Below are 20,124 nucleotides of genomic sequence, written 5' to 3'. Positions count from 1 at the left end.
CGTTTTTTAATTATTTGTTTTTTTTTATAATTTTTAATTTTTAATGGGTTTTTTTATTATTTTTTTTATTTTTAAAACCTATTTTTTCACTGCCCAAAACGGTACCATTTTGGGCAACAACATCTATGCGGTAATGAAAGCAGTAACACACAAAAAAATCCTAATTTGGTCGCATAATTGGAGGAAAAACACAGGGAAGGAGGAGGCCTTTCATTTCTTGTTTTTTAGGTGCGCCGCGGTACCTCAAAACCAATAAAATAAGGAAAAAATTGCGGCCCTGGTAAACTAAAGCAAAGTTTCACTCTCCATGCATCGATAATGCTGATGAGGTGCCATTTCCAAAGAAAACAAAACGAGGCTCCTTTATTACCTTTTTATAGTTACGTGAGTCGCTGAAGAAAGAGAACGGAAAACCCCTCTTTCTTGGAGAAAACCTACTTGATTTGATTGAACGTTAACAAGAAGCATGCAGACAAGAAGAATATATATAAATTAATAAGATGTGCGAATAATTTGCATTGATATTATCCACACCCCTTCCACGTCCCTATCTATTTCTTCCTTTATCTATTCATCCCCTCCCTTCCCAAACGCCTTCTTCCCGGCCACCAGCTTTAACCCCCTCTGTACGTGTCTCTCTACAGGGTTTTAAATGCCATGGGAAATTCCCTTAATTGCTGCATTTTGCACCATGATTTTCCTACTCTGTTGCTACAGGAAACTCAAAAGCTTCTTCTGCTGTGCGTTTCGAGACGGAAGGCGGCGCGTGAACGAGGACAACCCTGACGATCCTTCCCTGCATCATGAGTTTGAAAGCCAGGGATTGGAATCTTCGATCCTGCACTCTCTTCCCATGTCTCGGTTCAAGAAGAAGAGTAGTAGTGATGAAGGAGAAGGGCGGGCAAAGCAATATTGCAGGAGAGTCTGCGGTTTGCTTGAGTGAGTTCGAAGAAGGGCAGTGGCTGAAAAATCTACCCAACTGCATCCATGCCTTCCATGTTTCTTGCACAGACACTAGGTTTCAGTGCCACTCGAATTGTCCCATCTGCAGATCAACTGCTTATGATCTCACCATCTGTACCGAATATTCTCATTCTCTCAACACAGTAATGCTGGAGCCTCTAAGCAGGGAAGACGTTTTCCCAGAAAGGACAACACATGACCAGATCTTACGTCCTTAATTAATCCTACCAATAAGAATCGACTAATGTTCACAGTATGAGATCCATATGGAGAGAGAGAAAAATAAAAAAATAAAAAATTTAGTAAATTGTTATACAACAATTATGCAACAGAAATAACATGACAATAAAAATTAATCATTAATTGTTCTTTTTATAAACCTTACTATTACAAAAGTTGATTTTTACTGTCACATCAATTTAATTGTATTGCATAACATATATATATATATATATATATATATATATATATGTGTTCTCCCAAACACTTCAGGCACCCACCATGAATAAAGTCATCCTAGACATCTAAGACATGGATATAAGATTGGCCTCTTGTCTTTTTGTTGTGCTAAGCTGGGCAATAAAGGTAGAAAAAAGTTGCAATTAATTGTGGAGCTGAGTTAACAGCAAATCTCCTAGGCAGTCCTTGGAAGCTCTAAACTTCAGCTGTGGCAAACAATACTCTTGTAACGCTTTGGTGGATAATTTTTTTTTTTGGGAAAGTCCATATAACTCCCTCAAACTATCACTCAATTGACAATGTTCCCCCCAAACTTTCAATTGTGACAATGTCCCCACCCCCAAACTACCAAAAATTGTCAATGTTCCCCCAATGACGAAATTACCCTTAGTAAAATATAAACAAAAATACTAAAACTTCTAGAAAAAACCTAAAACTAACAAAAAAAAAAAATCCAAACTTGGCCAATTTTTTCTTTTTTAAAATCAATTTTATAAGAAAAAAATTAAAAAAATTTCGATTTTTTTTTATATATAAAAATTGAAAATTTTCGTTTTTTTATTTTATTTTTGTTTTACAATTTTATTTAAATAAAAATTTACGTTTAAAAAAATAAAATTTTCGCTTAATAAAATGAAATTTTTTGTTTTTTAAAACTAAATAAAAAAAAATAGTTTTTTAAAAAAATATTATTTTTAAATTAAAATTTTTTGTTTTTTTTTTTAAATCATTTTTTTTTTAATTTATAGGGATATTTTTGTCTTATTGAGAAATTTATAGGGACATTTTTGTCTTATTGCTAGCCTTGGAAGAAACATTGACAATGTTTTAGTAGTTTGAAGGGGACATTGTCACAATTGAAAGTTTAGGAGAAACATTGTCAATTGAGTGGTAGTTTGAGAGGGAGAATGTGGACTTTACCCTTTTTTTTTTTTAACATTTGTACTAGTGAATGTTGTCCCATCTTGTAAAATATATGGAATACTGAATTATTATGGCCGAACCAAACTTTTACATAAAACTGCACGAATATTACGGTCTTGCAATAAGCCTATTCCAATGTTACTGTCATGATCATAGTATAGAGTTAGGGTTGACAATTTGTATTCGCATGTTAAATTCCAACCATGTTAAAAGTATGAATATAAGATTACATAGATCTGCCATAAACCACTTCATTTAGTTGAACAAGTTAGACCCCTAAACCCCTAACATGAGCTAATTTCATGTTGAGTTTGTATTTCGTTCGCATGTCATATAAAATATTAATAATTCTAAATGTCACATGTAGAGCTTAAATTATGTCAAATTATGAGTATAAGACTATAGACTAACTCTAACTCAATCCACATGAGACTTGCTCATGATTATTAATTATCAGTTGATCAATAGGCTCCTTCATGGAGATAAAAGATGGACTCTCAACAGAATGATTTGAAACTGAATGCCACAAGAGAGGGCAGCAAGCGGGCCCAATTAAGGGGTAATAGAACGGGCGCCTGAAGGCACTCGTGATAGATCCAAGGCCATGGAGGCTCCGAGGAGTAAGCTACCAAGTGTCCCACCACCGGAGAGGTTGGTTTAGTGGTTAAGCTTTACTCTCGTAAGGTTTAATTGGAGTAAATTAATTTGAATCATTACGAGAGCAATGTTATGGGGTTGAGACCCACAACTCTTGATTCTTGCTCATCGGCTCTCCACCACCATGCCCTTGATGGAGAAACATTCTACCTCTGTAAGAGACTAGCATTAGACAGTCCACGTACTGATTACTACAAATTACATGATGTATGAAACACTCTTATCTAATAGCTATGCCTAATTGACAGTTCAGCCAAAATATACCTTAAATTATCCCATTAGGCACGATTGCTGATATCAGTGAAAGCATTTATCTAACAAAAGCAAACACAAACATCATCCACAAGAAAAATCGTACCTTCAAGCCTACTTGGTTGAAATGTCAGTTAAACCAAAAAACACCGAAACATGAACCAGCAATGACACAAAGATTACAACTTGTAAACTAGTTTGCAAAATCTCGAAGCTTATATAGTCCTGAAAGAACTGACTTACTCTATGAATTTGAATAAAATTAAAAAGATCCAAAAGAGGATCCCAGACACAATCTTTAGATAATACCAATTTTGTTGGCGACATCCAAGGCATCGTAATCTGGTGTCAATCTAACATATGCCTTCTTGGTACCATCAGGCCTGCACACAAGAATTACATTTAGATGAACATCTGAACATATTTCAGAAAGCGGGGAAAAAAGAAGCAAATACACACATGCAAATCATTCAAACCTATATAACAAACATAAGTGAAATAACTTCAAATACTTTAAACCAGTACAGCAGTACACTTGCCAAAACAAAAAAGAAAGAAAGGCATCTTACATTATATAAAACTATATGCGTCAAGAAAATCAACTTAATAATATAGATTTTTAATCAACTCCAAAGAAATACCATTTGCTCAAATTCAAACTAATTTCCCACGTCAAGAGTAACCTTTTCAAATTCAGTTCAACCAAATGGATCCATGATGACTCAATATTATGAGTCCCACAATCTGGAGTAGTGGCCATTTCAACTCAACTGGGTCAACTTATAATTAAGGAAAATGATTTACAAAAGTAAAAAGGAATAGTAGAACTAAAACAATAAAAACAGAAAAAAAGATCTTAAAGCATCATGACACAACAAAGAGTCCACAAAAAGTTTCTACACCATCCGTTCCCGGAGAAAGAAAAAAATCCAAAATAGAAAGAGAACACACAGAAATATAAGAAGACAGTAAAACATCATTACATGACATAGGGTTCAAAGAAAAGTATCCCATGCTTAGTGCACCCTCCATGCAAGTGCACAATTACAAGCTTTCAGATCTAACTGTCTAGAGATCAAATTTACATCCATAAAGGGAACCAAAAAAGCCCCCAAGTAGCAATGACACATAAAGCAGCCATGTCTGTTGAACACCCATAAGACAACTTTTCCACACTATTGACAAGCACTGAACACAAAGTTATTGCTTCAAAATCATTTTACTTCAGACAGGTGACAATGTGCACAAATGAAAGCAGCTTTAGATAGTACCATTAAAAAAAAAAAGTTGAGTCTGCCTTGAAACTAAACAGAAAATAAGAGCTACCGAGTAAATAGGGTACTTCACAAACAGGCAAACCAACTACAAGAATTTTGTTGTTCATGTGACATGCCAATCCACAATAAATCTACGGTTGTAGAATTGAATTCCATGTATTCACCAAGTAAAATATGTAAGGCTCACCTGATCAAGGTATTCACTTTCTTAGCCTGAATATCATACATCTTCTTGACAGCGTCCTTGATCTTCTTCTTGTTCGCATGAATGTCAACAATGAAAACCAAAGTATTGTTGTCTTCGATCTTTTTCATTGCAGACTCAGTCGTTAGGGGATATTGGAGAATCTGATAATGATCAAGCTTGTTCCTTGGTGGAGCACTAATTCGAGGATACTTAGGATTCCTGTCCTTCTTCAATGTCCTTGGACGGTGAAACGTAACAGATGTTCGTATCTTCTTCGCTTTCTTCTTAAAGGTCAGACCTGCTTTCACTGCTTTGGCAGCCTTCAATGCCTGTGCCTTTGGATCACCCTTTTTGGAACTCTCCGCTGCATAAGACACCCACCTTTAAGTTGCAGAAGACAATATATGGTACCATAACAATTGAAACAAGGATACTACAGAAAACAACCAGAGTTCTGTTCAAAATAGTACACTTTATACATATCTTACAGGGCTGGACAAGATATTGGGTGAGGAGGCGGGATCAAAAGAGAGCAAGATTATCTTTAGTGACAGCAATTGAGCTTGTCTCACCAGCTCTGGCCAGCCAGATACACCCTAATTACTCCAGCAATTTAGGTTGGATATCCAAATACTTCACTTGTTCTTTTTCCTTTTCTGATAAAGTACTAATTTCACTAAAAGTGGAAAAAGGTGTTGCCAGGATCCTAGAGTACATAAGAAAAATTAAAGAGAATGGGAAAAATGAAAACCAAATCTCTGAAATTAATTAAATCCAAAGTCTACCAATGTAAAATAAATCAACTGGTAGCAGCCCAGCCCTCAAAAAAAAAAAAAAAAAATTGATCTTCAAAACAGCCAATTCAAACCTGCCATATAATTTTCTCCATCCTCAACAATACAAGCATTCCATTCTCTTGAAACTACTACTACACCATTTTTTTTCTTTCCACCAAATGGGTTATATTCAATTACCACATACCTCATACTTCTGATATCTGCCTTAGGAATCCCTTAGAACATGACACTCTATACACAGCAACACTGCTGTCCTTTTTCTTTTGTAGGGTTCTTCTCCACATATAAATCTAAAAGTATCAAAACACAGTAATTTTACACTAAGCCTAATGCATTTTTTGGCTAGGACAAGCTCATTTCCACATTCATTTTCTGAGGATAAGGCATAATTTCAATAATTCCGTTCAACTTTCTTTTCTACTCGGTTTCGAAAGCACATAGGGACAGAAATAAAACAACAAAATCATAAAAGCTAGCATAGAGATATCACGAAAACGCAGTATGCCAGCACTACAATAATATCATAAACACTTAACCCCAACAATTTCAAGAAAACACAACGAGCTTTGTTCTATTTTAAAAGAAGCCACCCTAGATAGTCAATTGGCTCAGTGGAACTCAATACACATAAGATTTATGGTATCGTCTTCTTGTTCTACTCAGTTTTCTCGGCAACCAAACAAACAGTATAAGAAAAACAACCGAGAAACAGAAGAAGCAGAAAGAAAAAGAAAACAATGAGACCAAAGTAGAAGCAGAGATCGAATCCAATACCTTTAGGACCCATTGATGTAGAAGAATCTGAAGAAACGTCTGCCTGTAGACCCTTTCAATCACCTGAAACCCGAACAAAAAATGCAAAAATATAGCACACAAAGGTTAAAGGATAATTCACTAAACCAGCCAAAAAAACTCCAAAAAGTGACTCAAGCTTGTGCCTTCCTTCAAGTATACCATTGAAAGAATGAATTCAAGCTTTTACATGCTCAGAGAGAGAGAGAGAGACCTGTGAGAGGGAAGCGGAGGAGCAGTCTCTAGGGTTTGGGAAGAGGAAAGAGGAGATTTTGGTTATATAGAGGAGCTAAGTGAAATTACCTGAATGTCCATATCAATTATCACATTGACCAGTACCGAGCTGATTATGGGCCAGGGAATTGAACCTGGATTCTTAAGCCCAACCCGGCCTTAAAAATAAGGATAAGCCTGAGCCCATGAGGAGCCCAGTCAAAATCGATAGGGACAGAAAACTTAAGGATCAATTCTTTAGAATGTAGGTGTGACCGTTTTGTTTTTTTTACATATATGCACAGAAAGGGGGGAGAAATTCCATCTAGTCTCCGTGGTTTCTTGCTTGATCTTGTAAAGGATAATAATAATCCACCGTGATATAATCAATAAAGATTCAAATTCAAACTCTATCATGATAAGTGTATCTACTATGATAAGATGAGAGCTTATCTATAATAAATATAATATGTTTGAATTTGAATATTTCATGATTATATATAGTAGATTTCGTGATATAAAAATTTGAGAGCCCCTACTATGCAGATAGTGCATAAACAAGCCATTTTGCATTTTTGCAGCCTCCAATAAGTATGAGACATATCATCATTTCAAGAAAAATGTAACAAATTAAAATGAGAACACAACACTCAATCAAAATAGGAACCAAACACCCATGGCAGCCAAATCCGGCGAGACCAGCCGGTTAGACCCACGGCATCAGACCTGTGGGTCTGGTGGCAAGACCCACGGCGCTAGACCCACGTCGTGGGTCTCGCCGGCTGGTTTCACCGGCCGTGACCAGATTCTAATGCCAAAAAATCCTATTCTAATGCCTAAAAATCTTATTCTAATATCTCAAAACTTGTTTCTAATGCATCAAAATTCGTTTTTAGATTCAAAACTAAAATCTAAAGGTGGATGATTAACCCTTTAGGAATTTTATCACCATTAAAGCCGAAAAAAAATTACTCTTCAGCGCCGACTCAGGGCGTCGAAGAGAGACCCACGACCTAGAGAAGAGCGTGACCCAGAGAAGAAGAGACGAAGAGAAATAATGAAGAAGAGGCTGGCAGGCTGCTATATATTTTCGGTGAAGAAGAGAAGAAGAGAGAAGAAGAAAGAAGAGAAAATCGAAGGGGAAATATTATGAACACGAAATTGGTGGAAAGAGAGAGAATCAAAAAGATACTTTTGCTGATGTGGCACAGGTCTCCTAGCGATTTTGAAAGTTTGTTAGTTTTCGGTTTTGTTTCTTACAACCTGTGATACGCACCTTCTTGGTTCTTGCGCGTGTGGGTGCATGTCTTTTTCGACGCCTGTGATTCCAGCACTGGTGCACCGGAATTTATTGACCTTTGCTAGTGGAATGCTCAATTGGTGAGTTATGGCCAAAAGAGCAAACAGAGGTTGTGGCGGGAAGAAGATTTCCAAAGTGCTTGTTAAGGAGGCTATGGGAGATTTGGAGATTGCTTCGCGATCTGTGGATTGTGAGGTAGATCTGAGTGAAGGGGAGGAGATTTGTGAGAAATTAACTTTGTCTTGTGAAGATGAAGAGGTGTCGAAGCTGGATTTGCAGGGATTGCCTGTTGGAAGCAGCTCTGGTAAGGTGGCTATGGAGGTTATTACTAACTGTCCTGAATTGGAAGATGTGAGTAATCATGGTGTTTCTATTGCTGAGGCTCTTGCACAGATTGCACCGAAGAGTTTAACTTAGGATTGGAGGAACTTGTTTCGACATGAGAAATCCATTGGAGCTTTGCAGTATTTTGCTCCTTCTCAAGATGATGGGAGAGTGATAGTGAAGCCTCCTCTGGAAGCAATTGAGGAAGACATTTCAAAGTGGTCTTCTTCTCTGGTAGGCCAGTTTCTTGACAAACCTCTTCCATATTATATTGTCAAACATACTGTGGAAAGTATTTAGGCTCAATATGGGAAAATTGAGGTATTCTTGTTGGAGAATGGATTATATCTGTTTAGATTTGTTGATGAGAATATGAGAGATGAGGTTATGGAGGAAAAAGTTTGGCATATTGCAAACAAACCTCTGATTTTACGCAAATGGACTCCTAGTATGCAGCTTCTTAAGCTTTCTTTATCTTATGTTCATGTTTGGATTAGGTTGCATAATCTGCCAATTGAGTTTTGGAATGCTACATGTTTGAGCTATGTAGCTAGTGGTGTTGGAAAGCCTCTTTGTGCAGATTCTGTTATTGAGGAACAGTAGAGGCTTGGTTTTGCTAGGGTTTTGGTTGAAGTAGATATGGATTCTACTTTTCCTAAGGAGCTAGAAGTTATTGGTGTTGATGGAAGTCGAATTGTAGTTGGCATTGAGTATCCATGGCTTCTTGTAAAATGTAAAAAATGTAAATCTTTTGGGTATCTATCTCATGCTTGTTCAAAGATTGAAAAATAGGTTTGACTGCCTAAAAAACCTAAGCCTGTTCAGAATTTGCAAGCTAATCCAGTGGTTAAGAAGGTTGTGACTGAGCCTAAATGGAATGTGGCTAGAGCTTCTAGAAGAACTCCTGTAAAGGATAGTCAGAAACATTGGACTAATTCTTTCCATCTTTTGGCTAGAGCTGATGGTAGATATGAGTCAGGTGAGGTGAGAGGCTCAGGTACTTTTTCTTCTATTCAAAAAGTTCTTGAGAATACTTTGGCTGAGAAGAATGCTAAAGTTAAAGGAAAAGATAAAATGGGGGAGGAGGAGGAGGTCATAATGAGAGGTTTTTCTCCAACTTTATAAAATTTTTTATTTAGAATGTGAGGGGTTTAAACCACCCTTCTAAACAAAAAGAGATTAGGAGTATGATTCATAGACATAAGATTAGTCTTATTTGTCTGATTGAAACTAGAGTAAAGGAAAATAAAGCTGATAAGGTTAGAGATTGTATTGTTCCAGATTGAGATTTTGTTTATAACTATGATCAGCATTTTTTGGGGAGGATTTGGATTTGTTGGAAAAAAATCTAATTATGAAGTGTTGGTCCTGGATAAAAGTGAGCAAAGTATTAATTGTTTCATTAAGTCCCTTAGTAGCAAGTAAAATTGGTTTCATTCTTTTGTTTATGGGCCAAATAAAGGGGTGGATAGGAAGCATTTATGAGAAAATTTGTGCTATATGAAGGAAAAAGTAGGAACTACTCCTTGGCTGATTTGTGGAGATTTTAATGTGGTTAAGTCCTTGGCTGAGAAATGGGGTTCTGACAAACTTAATTCCTATGAAATTGAGTTTGGTCAATGTTTGAATGATATTGAAGTTTTAGATTACTTTTAGTGGTTGTTTGTATACTTGGACTAACAAGAGTGAAGAGCCTCGTTTTGTAGCTAGAAAACTCGATAGGGTTTTGGCTAATGAGTACTGGATAAGCTCTTTTGGGAGTACCGCTATGGAATTTCTTGTTGAGGGTATCTCTGACCATTCTCCTGCTGTTATTTCAGTTGGTACTTTACAGAGTTTTGGACCTAAACCTTTTAAGTTCTATAACTTTTGGTTGGAATATAAAGGGTTCTTGGATTGGGTTAAGGAAGGTTGGAATACTCAAGTTAAAAGGGTTCCTATGTATCAATTGTATGAGAAACTTAGAGCTGTGAAAGCTATGTTAAAATAGAAGAATTTGGCTTGTTTTGGGAATTTGCAGCAAATGATTAGTCAAGCTCATGATAATCTGACTTTAGCTCAAAAGGAGGTTCTTGCTTCTTTTGGCAGTGCAGATAGCATTCTTAAAGACATGAAATGTCTTCATGTTTATGTTTCCATTACAAAAGTAGAGGAATCTTTTTTGAAGCAGAAGGCTAGAATACAATGGCTACAATTGGGTGATCAAAATAATGGTTTTTTTCACAGATCTCTTAAGGTTAAAAATGCTAAGAAAACTATTACTTATCTGTGGGATGAGCATAATAATAAAGTGGATGATGTTGAGCAGATTAAGAAGGTGGTTGAGGATTTTTATAAGAATTTGTTAGGGACAAATCAGTTGCAATTCACTGATGCAAAAGTAGAACGAATTAGGCAACTCATTCCTATTATTATTTCTTCTGAACTTGCAGCTAATTTGGAGAGTGATGTTTTTGCAGAAGAAATCAGAGATACTTTGTTTTATATGCAAGCTAATAAGGCCCCTGGTCCTCATGGATTCCCTGCAGATTCTTTTAAGTCTTCTTGGTCTATTGTTGGTAAGGATGTAGTGGCTGCTATACAGGGTTTTTTTTTTTTTACTTCTGGTTTATTGCTGAAAAAGGTTAATGCTACTATTCTCTCTTTGGTGATTAAAAAGGTCAATCCTTCTGCCATGTGGGATTTTAGGCCTATTGCTTGTTGTAATGTTGTTTACAAATGTATCATCAAGATACTCTCAAATAGAATGCTGCCTTTGCTGGGAGACTTGGTTAGTATGAATTAATCTGCATTCATTCCTTCTAGGAGTATTTCAGAAGATGTTTTGCTTGCTCAAGAACTTGTGAGGAATTATCATAAGGAAAAAGGTAAGCCTAGATGTACTTTAAAGGTTGATCTTATGAAGGCTTATGATTCTGTGAATTGGGAGTTTATTATTCATTGTCTTCACTGTTTTGAGTTGGATAAAAGAATGTATTACTTCTTCCAAATTTTCTGTTTGCATCAATGACACTTTGATTGGCTATTTTGAGGGAAAGAAGGGGTTGAGGCAGGGTGATCCTATTTCTCCATATTTGTTTGTTCTTGCCATGAAAGTTTTTTCTAGAATCATGGTTGATCATACTGGTATCCATTCTGGTTTCAAATTTCATCCTAAGTGTGTGAGATTGAAGCTTACTCACTTATTTTTTGCTAATGATCTTTTGATCTTCTCTGAAGCAAGTTTGAATTCTATTACTGTTATTAAGACTACTCTTCTTGAATTTGAAAATTTGTTTGGTTTGAAAGCCAATCCTTCAAAGAGTTCATTTTTTTTGTTTAGGAATTTCAGATAGAGTAAAGCATGCTTTGTTATATGAGCTGATGATGAAAGTAGGTTACCTCCCTGTGAGATATCTTGGTGTTCCTCTCATTTCTTCTAGGCTTTCTTCAGCTAACTGTGGGGCTTTGCTAAACAGAATTACTGGTCGTATAGACTCTTGACTGTCCAAGAATCTTTCTTATGCAGGCAGGCTTTAGTTATTATCCTCTGTCCTTTATAGTTTACAAGTTTATTGGAAAGGAATCTTCATTCTCCCTAAGAAGATTCATAAAGCTATTGAACAAAAGTTTAATCATTTTCTTCGGAATGGGAAACGGGAAGGTGTAGCAAAGGCAACGGTTGCTTGGTTTGATATTTGTTTTCCTAAGAAGGAGGGAGGTTTGGGGTTGAAAAGGCTAGAAGTTTGGAACCAGTCCTCTATGCTTAGGCATATTTGGAACATTTTTGCTAGATCTAGATCTATTTGGGTAGCTTGGGTGAAAGAAAACTTCTTGAAAATAAATAGTTTTTAGAGTGTAGGCATTCCTCAGAATTGTTCTTAAAGTTGGAGAAACATTATGAAACTGAGGAATATTGCCAAACATTTCTTGAGGTTTGAAGTTGGGAGTGGGAAAAATATCCATTTGTGGTTGGATTGGTGGCATCCAGTAGGGATCTTGATTGAACATTATGGTTTCATAGCTGTTTATGATGCTCATAGTAATATTGAAGCAAGGCTTTCTTCTATTATTTGTAATAGGGATTGGCTTTGGAGACTAGCTAGATTTGAAGCTCTTGTTGAGATACAAGCTAGACTTCCTAAAGTAGGATTGGGGATTTGTGATAAACCAGTTTGGACTGGTTCTAAAAAGAGTGTTTATGTCAGCTCAGATACTTGGGATGTTCTTAGAGAGAAGAGGGAGAAGTCTCTTTGGTGGAAGATGGTATGGTTTCCACTTGCCATTCCTAAGCAAGCTTTTATCATGTGGCTTGCTATGAAAGATAGGCTTCTTTCAGGGGAAAGATTGCTTAAATGGGGCTATAAGGGTGAGGTGCAATGTAGTTTCTGCCATAGCCAATTGGAGACTCGAAATCATCTCTTTTTTGAATGCAACTTTAGTTCCAGAATATGGAATTTCTACATGCTCAGATGTAGAATTGAGTAGCCTCCTATGATCTAGGATGACCTTATGCATCTAGGCCGTAATAATTGGGGGAAGAAATCTCTTCATTGTTTGTTATGTCATCTGGTTCTTAGGTCTGCTGTATACAATCTTTGGTGCACCAGAAATGAGCTTAGGCATGATGGTACTCCAAGCACTGAAGAGCAAATTCTTTAAAAAAAAAAAAAAAAAAAAAAAAAAAAATCTTGTGGGAAATAAGAACTAGAATGGCTGGAAAAAGGAGGGTTTCCTAGAACTAGAGAAAATCTTGTTTTATGCTCTTTGTGGAATTTGCATATTGATATGCTTGTGAAATGATGGCATGTAGGCTGTGTTTTCTTGTTTTGGTTGTTTTCCCTCAGTATTGTTGATTGAGGAGGTTGTTTTAATTGTGTTGGCTGGTTTTCAGTTTATGTAAGGGACTGTTTTGAGGTGTTGCTCTGTTTTGAGCTCTGATTTTAATGATATTTCTCATTCATCGAAAAAAAAAATAATAAAAAAAATCAAGTGTATTAGGTTGTAGAGTTTTTTTGTGCATTTTTTTTGCTTTATATGATGTGGCTTTATGCTATTAGGTGCTGTAAAACCCACATTTTATGCAGCATCCACATATGAGGTTTATCCTAAAAATTTGGGTGGTTATTTTAATAAACATTTTAAATTTTAGGGAAAGCTCAAGTAAGTGCCCACGTTAATGCCAGGTTTCGCCCCTAGTCGTAGTGAGAAATTGTGGCTTTTTTAATGCACAAAGTTTTTTTATAAAAAAGAAAATTTCAAACTTAATCTATTAAACTGATATATGTTTTTATAATTATTAAATTGATATTTTCCTTAGAACATGGGATTTTCACGTGCATTCTCCCATGATGTATAGAAAAATGTGAGTTTAATAGTCTGAATTGAATTTCCTCTGGCCCAATTTAATGGACCAAACTGCATTTGAGGATTCAGAATGATTACTTGTGATAATAGTTTAAATGTGTTTATTTTCTATATTAAAATAAGCATTATCATACTTTATTTTATACAAATTCTTGCATTTTATATTTAAATTGTGAAATATTATTCAATTATTAAATATGAGCTTAAAAGGATTGTACAATACAAGCTATTGCCTTTGTAGGAAAAAAAAAATTTAAAAAATAGAAAAGAGGTGAGAGAAAAGAATGAAAAAAAAAAAAAAAAATCTGTAATTCTTCATTGTGTATACAGTAAGAGCTTGGTGCTTTGTTTGGAATGGGGCTATGGTTGTTGTTGTTGGTCTTGGTTATTTACATTTGGATTGATGAAGAATCCGGCTAATGGGCCTTGTATATCCGACCCATAAACATGGCCCATCTTGGTACGTTTTGCTTCCAAGTACTTTTTGTTTTCCTCCGTAATTGGTGTCAACACCGGAACCCGGCCCACGACGGCCAAGCCGTATCCTTTCAGACCAGTGAACTTGGCCGGATTGTTGGTCATTAGCCGCATTGTTCGAACTCCTATGTCTCTTAGAATCTGCTGCCACCAATATCTCCATTAATTATGTTATAACAATGGGACAGCAATCATACTTCATAAAAAAAAAAAACCAGGCACTTGAGATTTTTTAAGGCAAGATGTAGCAAAAATGTTAGAAACAAAGAGGATCTCATAAGAATATGTTTACATATGTAGTCTTTTTCTTTTTCTTGGATGAATATGGTCAATTTTCCTTTTTCTTTCTCTGAATAGAGGCTATGCTTGTTAGTGTTTTCGGGTAAGATTTTTTTTTTTTTTTTTTTTGAAACAAATGTTTTAATGTGATATAAGGTGAGAAGCATTTTTTTGGTGAGTAAGAAGTGTTTTTTTGGTGGTTTTTTTTTAAAAAAAAAAAAATCAAATAAGGGAAAATGAGTTAGGGAATCAAACAACATCAACAACGGGTTTAAATTTAAGAAAATATTTGTGGTAAGGAATTACTTTTCAAGAAACTCAAACAAGTATAAAGTTGAGTTCTTACTAATAAAAAAAATTAATAAATTTTAAAAAACGGTGATTGTGTGGTCACTTTTAGTTAGGGACAGAGACAGAGATTAGTATGGATGAAGAGCAAAGGTCAAAGATTTTAATGGGTATGGGCCAATAGGCAAAAAAAAACAAAATTAATTTTGTTTTTTTGCTTGTGTTGGTGGGCCATGGAAGTGTGGAACTATTGTGGTGGCCACACGGCCAGCCTTCTCCTTCGTTGAGCGTGTGTATATATATATACATATGAGTAGAAGAGAAGGTTAATGAAACAGACCTGGGCACCAATCCCATACTCACGTGCATCAACAGCTAACCCAAGCTCTATATTGGCCTGGACTGTGTCATGACCTTGATCCTGCAAATTATAGGCCCGAAGTTTGTGACCAAGGCCTATTCCTCTCCCTTCATGACCTCGAAGGTAAACAACAACTCCTCTTCCAGCTTTCTCTATTAACTGCATCGCCAAATCCAACTGGTTCCCACAATCACACCTGGCTGACCCAAATATATCCCCGGTTAAACATTCTGAGTGAACTCTTACTAGAACATCTTCCCCATGCCCAATGTTTCCCTGCCAATGTTCGAATAGTTAAGTTTTAAGGATAAGTAGTGATTTAACATAGTATCAGAGATAGAGGTCATGAATTCTAAGCAAAAGTTGTTAGGAAATTAATCATATTTCCCAAGACCCGTAAGATGCAAAAAATAAAAAGAATGCGGAATAATAAAGATAAGCAATCACACACGACACAAAGATTTAAGTGGTTCGGCTTAACAAGACTACATCCACTGATGGAGACAACCCGGAGAAAATTCATTATCAAAAGATGGAGTACAAAAATAGTAAAAAAAAAATTACTCAGATCTCAAAGCTCCAATACACCCAAATCTCACTATCACACAAGAGAGATTATTCCTAAAAAAGAATACAAAAGACAGATGTACAAACTCTTCTTTTGTTGGAAGAGATGGCGGATGATCTCTATTTTCTTCTCTCACTCTACAGCACCTTTTTTCTTCTAATCACTTGTTTTTGGCTCCTCCAAAAACCACCAAGAAGAAAACACCCTTGCTGCCCTTATACCTCCTCCTCTCAAATTCTCTCTTTTTTCTCCTCCCTTTGGTGCTTCACGTTTTTGGCACACACAAATTCACCTTGTGCTTTGTTCCTTATATAGAAGCTTAAGTCTCCTTTTACATGTTGGTCTAAGACTTCTACTATAAGTCAAACAAGGAGTCCAAGTACACATAGGAGAAGGACTCCAAAACCCACATGTAAAGGAGTAAACCGATTGAACCAAGAACCTCTCCTACTTGGAGAAGGAGACAAACCATTGGGTCCCACCATGACTTTTAATTCAAGTCATACTTAACAAAAGTATGCTGCAACTGAGTGTTATAGGACCAGTTCTACCTTTACAACAGCAAAATCATGCTGCAACTGAGTGTTTTGGGATAAGTGATGGTTTAACGCTAAGTAACTGAGTGTTATAGGACGAGTTCTACCTTTACAACAGCTACATGTTCTGTTCCATCTAGCTTTGAGATATAGCAGTATGCTTGAAATAGACCCCATTTGGTGGGCAGACGTGAAACAGCAGTTCTTTCAACCAGTTTTTCCCTCTTTCTCCTGTACCTGCAAGCAGAATGCATAAATCATATGGTTAGGTGAGTACAATCATTCTTGTGACCATTTTTTCCAAGGGGAAAAAGAAAAGATGAGCCTAGGAAATCACTTATTACTAGGCAAGCAGAGTAGTGTGAGCTAGGAAATGTTGTGGCATTGAACATCTGAAGACTGGATAAGTCAAGAGTTTTAATTGGCCAGTGAAAGGAGCTAGGCTAGAGCACTAAACCAATTTTCAGACTAAAAAAGAGACTCGTATGAAGATCATTGGAGCAATTTCAGCATGGGACTTCTCAGCAACTTACATGTCACATCAGTAGAAGTTTAAGGTTTCTATTTTGCTCATGATTAAACCAACTGTTGAAGTAATTATAGAAATCAGTGGTTAAACCCTTGAGTTAAATACATCTTCTTGTGCCTCACCTAATCAAATCAGTTATTGACACAATTGGAATGCTGTGCTCCAGTGCCAACTTTCTTAAACTAGGCAAAGATGCTATTGAACCATCTTCTGCATCGACAATAACTGAAAGAATAGAAATTGGTCGCAAGCCAGCCAGTGAAACCAAATCTACAGAAGCCTCAGTGTGACCAGCCCTCCTAAGAACCCCACCGTTTCTGTACTTTAGAGGAAACACATGGCCTGGCCGTCGGAAGTCTTCCGGCTTCGACTCGGGAGATGAGAGAGCAAGAACAGTCCTTGCCCTGTCTGAAGCTGATACTCCATTAGAAGTGCCAGTTTTTGCATCCTGTGCAGGCAAACAAGACATGTTGAGTAAATGATGCTGTAAATTTCTACAAGCCAACAAGTTATAATCGCCTAGAAATTAAGTACCACTGTGATTGTGAAAGTGGGGGCAGAAGAGTCTTCATCTTCCATGTCAGGTGACATTAGAGGAAGCTTCAGTCTTTGGAGATCCTCCTCCATCATGCCAATTGAAACAATTCCTGATCCGTGCTTAACCATAAAGGCCACATCCCTGGGACTTGTACGAGATGCTGCCATGACAAGGTTTCCTTCAATGTCTCCATTTTCATCATCTACAACAATCACAAACTAAGACATTTGCAATGGAGGTTAGCATTAAACTTCACCAAGTTTAGAGCTTTATAAAGAAAGCCACCCCACATCTTTTTAGATCAAACTAATATAATCAACGCTCACGAAGCAATACAATGATTAAATTCATACATCTATATCCGTTTAGACTTTTGAGATAAGCGATACTGATATTATGAGTTCGAACTTTTTATCCATCCATCGTCTCTCATTTCAATTAAATGTTATATCCATTTGAGTCAAACATGATAAATCATGCTTGAAGTTCATGGTAGTATTTGTCACTTCCAATGCACATAAAACTGTCAAACAGGTGATGATCAAGGGAGAGTAACAATTTAAAAGCCCACCTTTCCTTGGCGTAGTGTATTAAGCGCCTGCTCAATCGAAGAGTACCCGTCAGATGGGCAATCAGGGTCACCCTCAGCATCGCTGACAAAGAAATCGATGATTTCTGGGGTAATTTCAGCATCTAATGTCCCAAATGGTGCTGAAGCCGACTCGTCAAAGGCTCCCAACAGAGACCCATTTTCACTCCCCTTCAAAGTGCTGTCATCATAAAGGTTTCCAGCTCCAACTCCAGACACCCCAGTAGCCCAAAAAGGACGATTCAACAGCCTGAGCTTGTGCAGGCAAATTCCTGTGCTCTGAGAAGCCGCCAAAGAGCTGTGCCAACTGTAGCAGAGAATTAGTCATCAATATTGTAACATCTGTTCCTTCAAAAGTGAAGACAACAGAGACAGAGAAGGCTTTACCTTGAGCTGGTGAAGCTGTGGGAAAACAAGGGGTGAGGAAACAAAGCAGAATCCATGGATTTTAGAAGCATCACAAAACTTTCAACAAACTATTGCTTTTTTGTTTTTGTTTTTTCTACTTATAGTCTATTCTGGGTGTTTTGGCTACACAGATTGCATGTAACGTACCAAATGAAGGAACTGAAGGCCCACCTCTAGTTCTGGATCATGTCTTTGTTCTTTATCCATAGGTTTAAACTATTCGGAAATGTACGGAGTTTCTTAACCACATGCTATCAATCACCATGACAGCCACAGTTTCACCATCTTTCTGTACTCTTTCTTTTCTTTTTCACTTCTCTGGATACGGTTTATTTTTTATTATTATTTAAATAAAAGATTACTATAAAATAATTTTTTTCATTTTTCAATTAAAAATTTCAAAATTTTATGCCATATTAATGAAAAAATTAATAAAGCTATAAAAATTATATGCAGAAATAATAAAAGCGAAACAATTAATTTTATGTGGTTCGGTTTATGATCTACATCAATAAGATAAAACTCAGGCTATATTATGCTTTTTTTTTATTCACTTAATGGTATTATAATACAAAAACTCTTATTTATAAGAGAATTGAGATAAATAATTACGGTAAAAATCAAATAATATACGATATTCCTTTTAATGATATTATCTAACAATCAATCCATGTAACAAAGTCAGATGCAAGTACCGGAGATCAGGGCTGGTGGGGCAGGGTCCGGCCCTGAACATGTGTCGGTGTAAATTGTTAAAAAAAGTTGTAAAAGAATGATCGGTGTAATGTGATATAACGATAAGAGTTGTTCTTCAACGGGATCCACGTTGGAAGAGAATTACATGTTTTGAACTTTTTGTAATGTATTTTTAGCTTATGAAATGTATTTTTGTAATTTGGAAACGCAGAACGAATACATTGCAACCCATTATAAATAGGACAGTAGATTAATGGGGGTAAATGCAGTTTTAATTTTTTTTTTTTTTCTTCAAAAAAACTACAATTCAATGGTAGATTAGGTAAAACATTGGATTTTTTTTTTAAAAAAAGAACAATGCTATATACTTCACCTTATTTCAGTGGGTTGATATTGTAAAATAAATAAATAAATAAATAAGAGCTGATGATCACTGTAATATTAACCAAGTAAAATGAAGATCGAATGAGAGTGTATCAGGTAAAGTTATATACCATAATTTTATCTTCCTTTTATCCCACAAAATTGATATGACTTTTAAAATCATTATTAAATGATTAAAAGAATATAAAAAAATAGTATATAACATTACTCCTGATTACTTAGCATTTTTCATTTCTTAAACCATTAATAAGTGAGGCGTATCTACTAGCAGCAGATTCCCTATAGCCTATTCTCTTCCTTATGTTTAGGAAAAATCTTTTTTTAAAAAAAAAAAATTACAAAAAAGCATCAGAAGCCCTAAATATAACCAACATCAAAGGACATCTACAATGTTTCCCAATGCATTGCGAAACACTGTAGATGCACAACCCAATGCATTATTAAATTATAAAAAACTGAATCTATCTTCTCTCTCCTTAACATGTCTCAACAATTCTTTCTCTTATCCCTTCTCTTATTGGTTACAATGATAAAAAAAAAATTTTAAAAAAAAATATTTAATTCATATAGGGAAAAATAAGAGAATCTATTGTAAAGTGTTTTTTTTATAGGGAATAAAAAAAGTAGTTTTATTCCCTAAATTATGAGAAAATAGTTGAAAAGTTGTTGCTAATGCTCTAAATTGGCGGATTGCAAATCTCATTTCAGACTCCATCCCCTACTTCCTTATATGTGGGGGCCAACTGGCCAAGTCCCGTTTGTTATTTGTTTTTTGCTTTCAATTTACTTAAAAATAAATAAAAATTAAGCGAGTTTTTTTCTTTCAAATATATATATATTTTGGATAAATAGAAATTATTTTTGATTTGTAGAAAGAGAACATTACAATTCAATGGTAGATTAGGTAAAACATTGTAATTTTTTTTTTTTTTTTTAAAAAAAGAACAATGTACTTTAAATCCAAAAAAAAAAAAAAAAAA

The 20,124-nt window shown here is 35.8% G+C and overlaps 3 protein-coding genes across 4 annotated transcripts; 1 reads left to right on the top strand and 2 right to left on the bottom strand.

The window, feature by feature from the left end:
* Window positions 1-3,348: 3,348 nt before the first annotated feature.
* LOC132164700 (large ribosomal subunit protein uL23-like) lies at window positions 3,349-6,608 on the bottom strand. The gene is made up of 4 exons (XM_059575251.1): window positions 6,523-6,608; window positions 6,291-6,353; window positions 4,720-5,083; window positions 3,349-3,638 (listed from the first exon to the last, which is right to left on the bottom strand). Exons 2-4 carry the CDS (start codon window positions 6,301-6,303, stop codon window positions 3,554-3,556), a joined length of 462 nt encoding a protein of 153 aa, XP_059431234.1. The 5' UTR covers window positions 6,304-6,353; window positions 6,523-6,608; the 3' UTR covers window positions 3,349-3,553.
* A 5,416-nt stretch (window positions 6,609-12,024) lies between these two features.
* Window positions 12,025-12,612, top strand: LOC132163058 (uncharacterized). Its single transcript, XM_059573259.1, has one exon. It carries the CDS (start codon window positions 12,025-12,027, stop codon window positions 12,610-12,612), a length of 588 nt encoding a protein of 195 aa, XP_059429242.1.
* A 1,163-nt stretch (window positions 12,613-13,775) lies between these two features.
* LOC132164332 (monofunctional riboflavin biosynthesis protein RIBA 3, chloroplastic) lies at window positions 13,776-18,145 on the bottom strand. 2 transcript variants are annotated; one of them, XM_059574825.1, is made up of 7 exons: window positions 18,044-18,145; window positions 17,639-17,963; window positions 17,064-17,285; window positions 16,652-16,977; window positions 16,108-16,237; window positions 14,876-15,172; window positions 13,776-14,109 (listed from the first exon to the last, which is right to left on the bottom strand). In XM_059574825.1, exons 1-7 carry the CDS (start codon window positions 18,112-18,114, stop codon window positions 13,852-13,854), a joined length of 1,629 nt encoding a protein of 542 aa, XP_059430808.1. In that variant the 5' UTR covers window positions 18,115-18,145; the 3' UTR covers window positions 13,776-13,851. The 2 variants fall into 2 exon arrangements, with proteins under 2 accessions (XP_059430808.1, XP_059430809.1); XM_059574826.1 differs by having other exon boundaries at window positions 14,899-15,172.
* Between the last annotated feature and the right edge of the window lie 1,979 nt (window positions 18,146-20,124).

This window comes from Corylus avellana, chromosome ca10, assembly GCF_901000735.1.
Source record: "Corylus avellana chromosome ca10, CavTom2PMs-1.0".
NCBI classification, from domain to species: Eukaryota; Viridiplantae; Streptophyta; class Magnoliopsida; order Fagales; family Betulaceae; genus Corylus; species Corylus avellana.
This window is presented reverse-complemented; position numbering and strand designations above follow the sequence as displayed.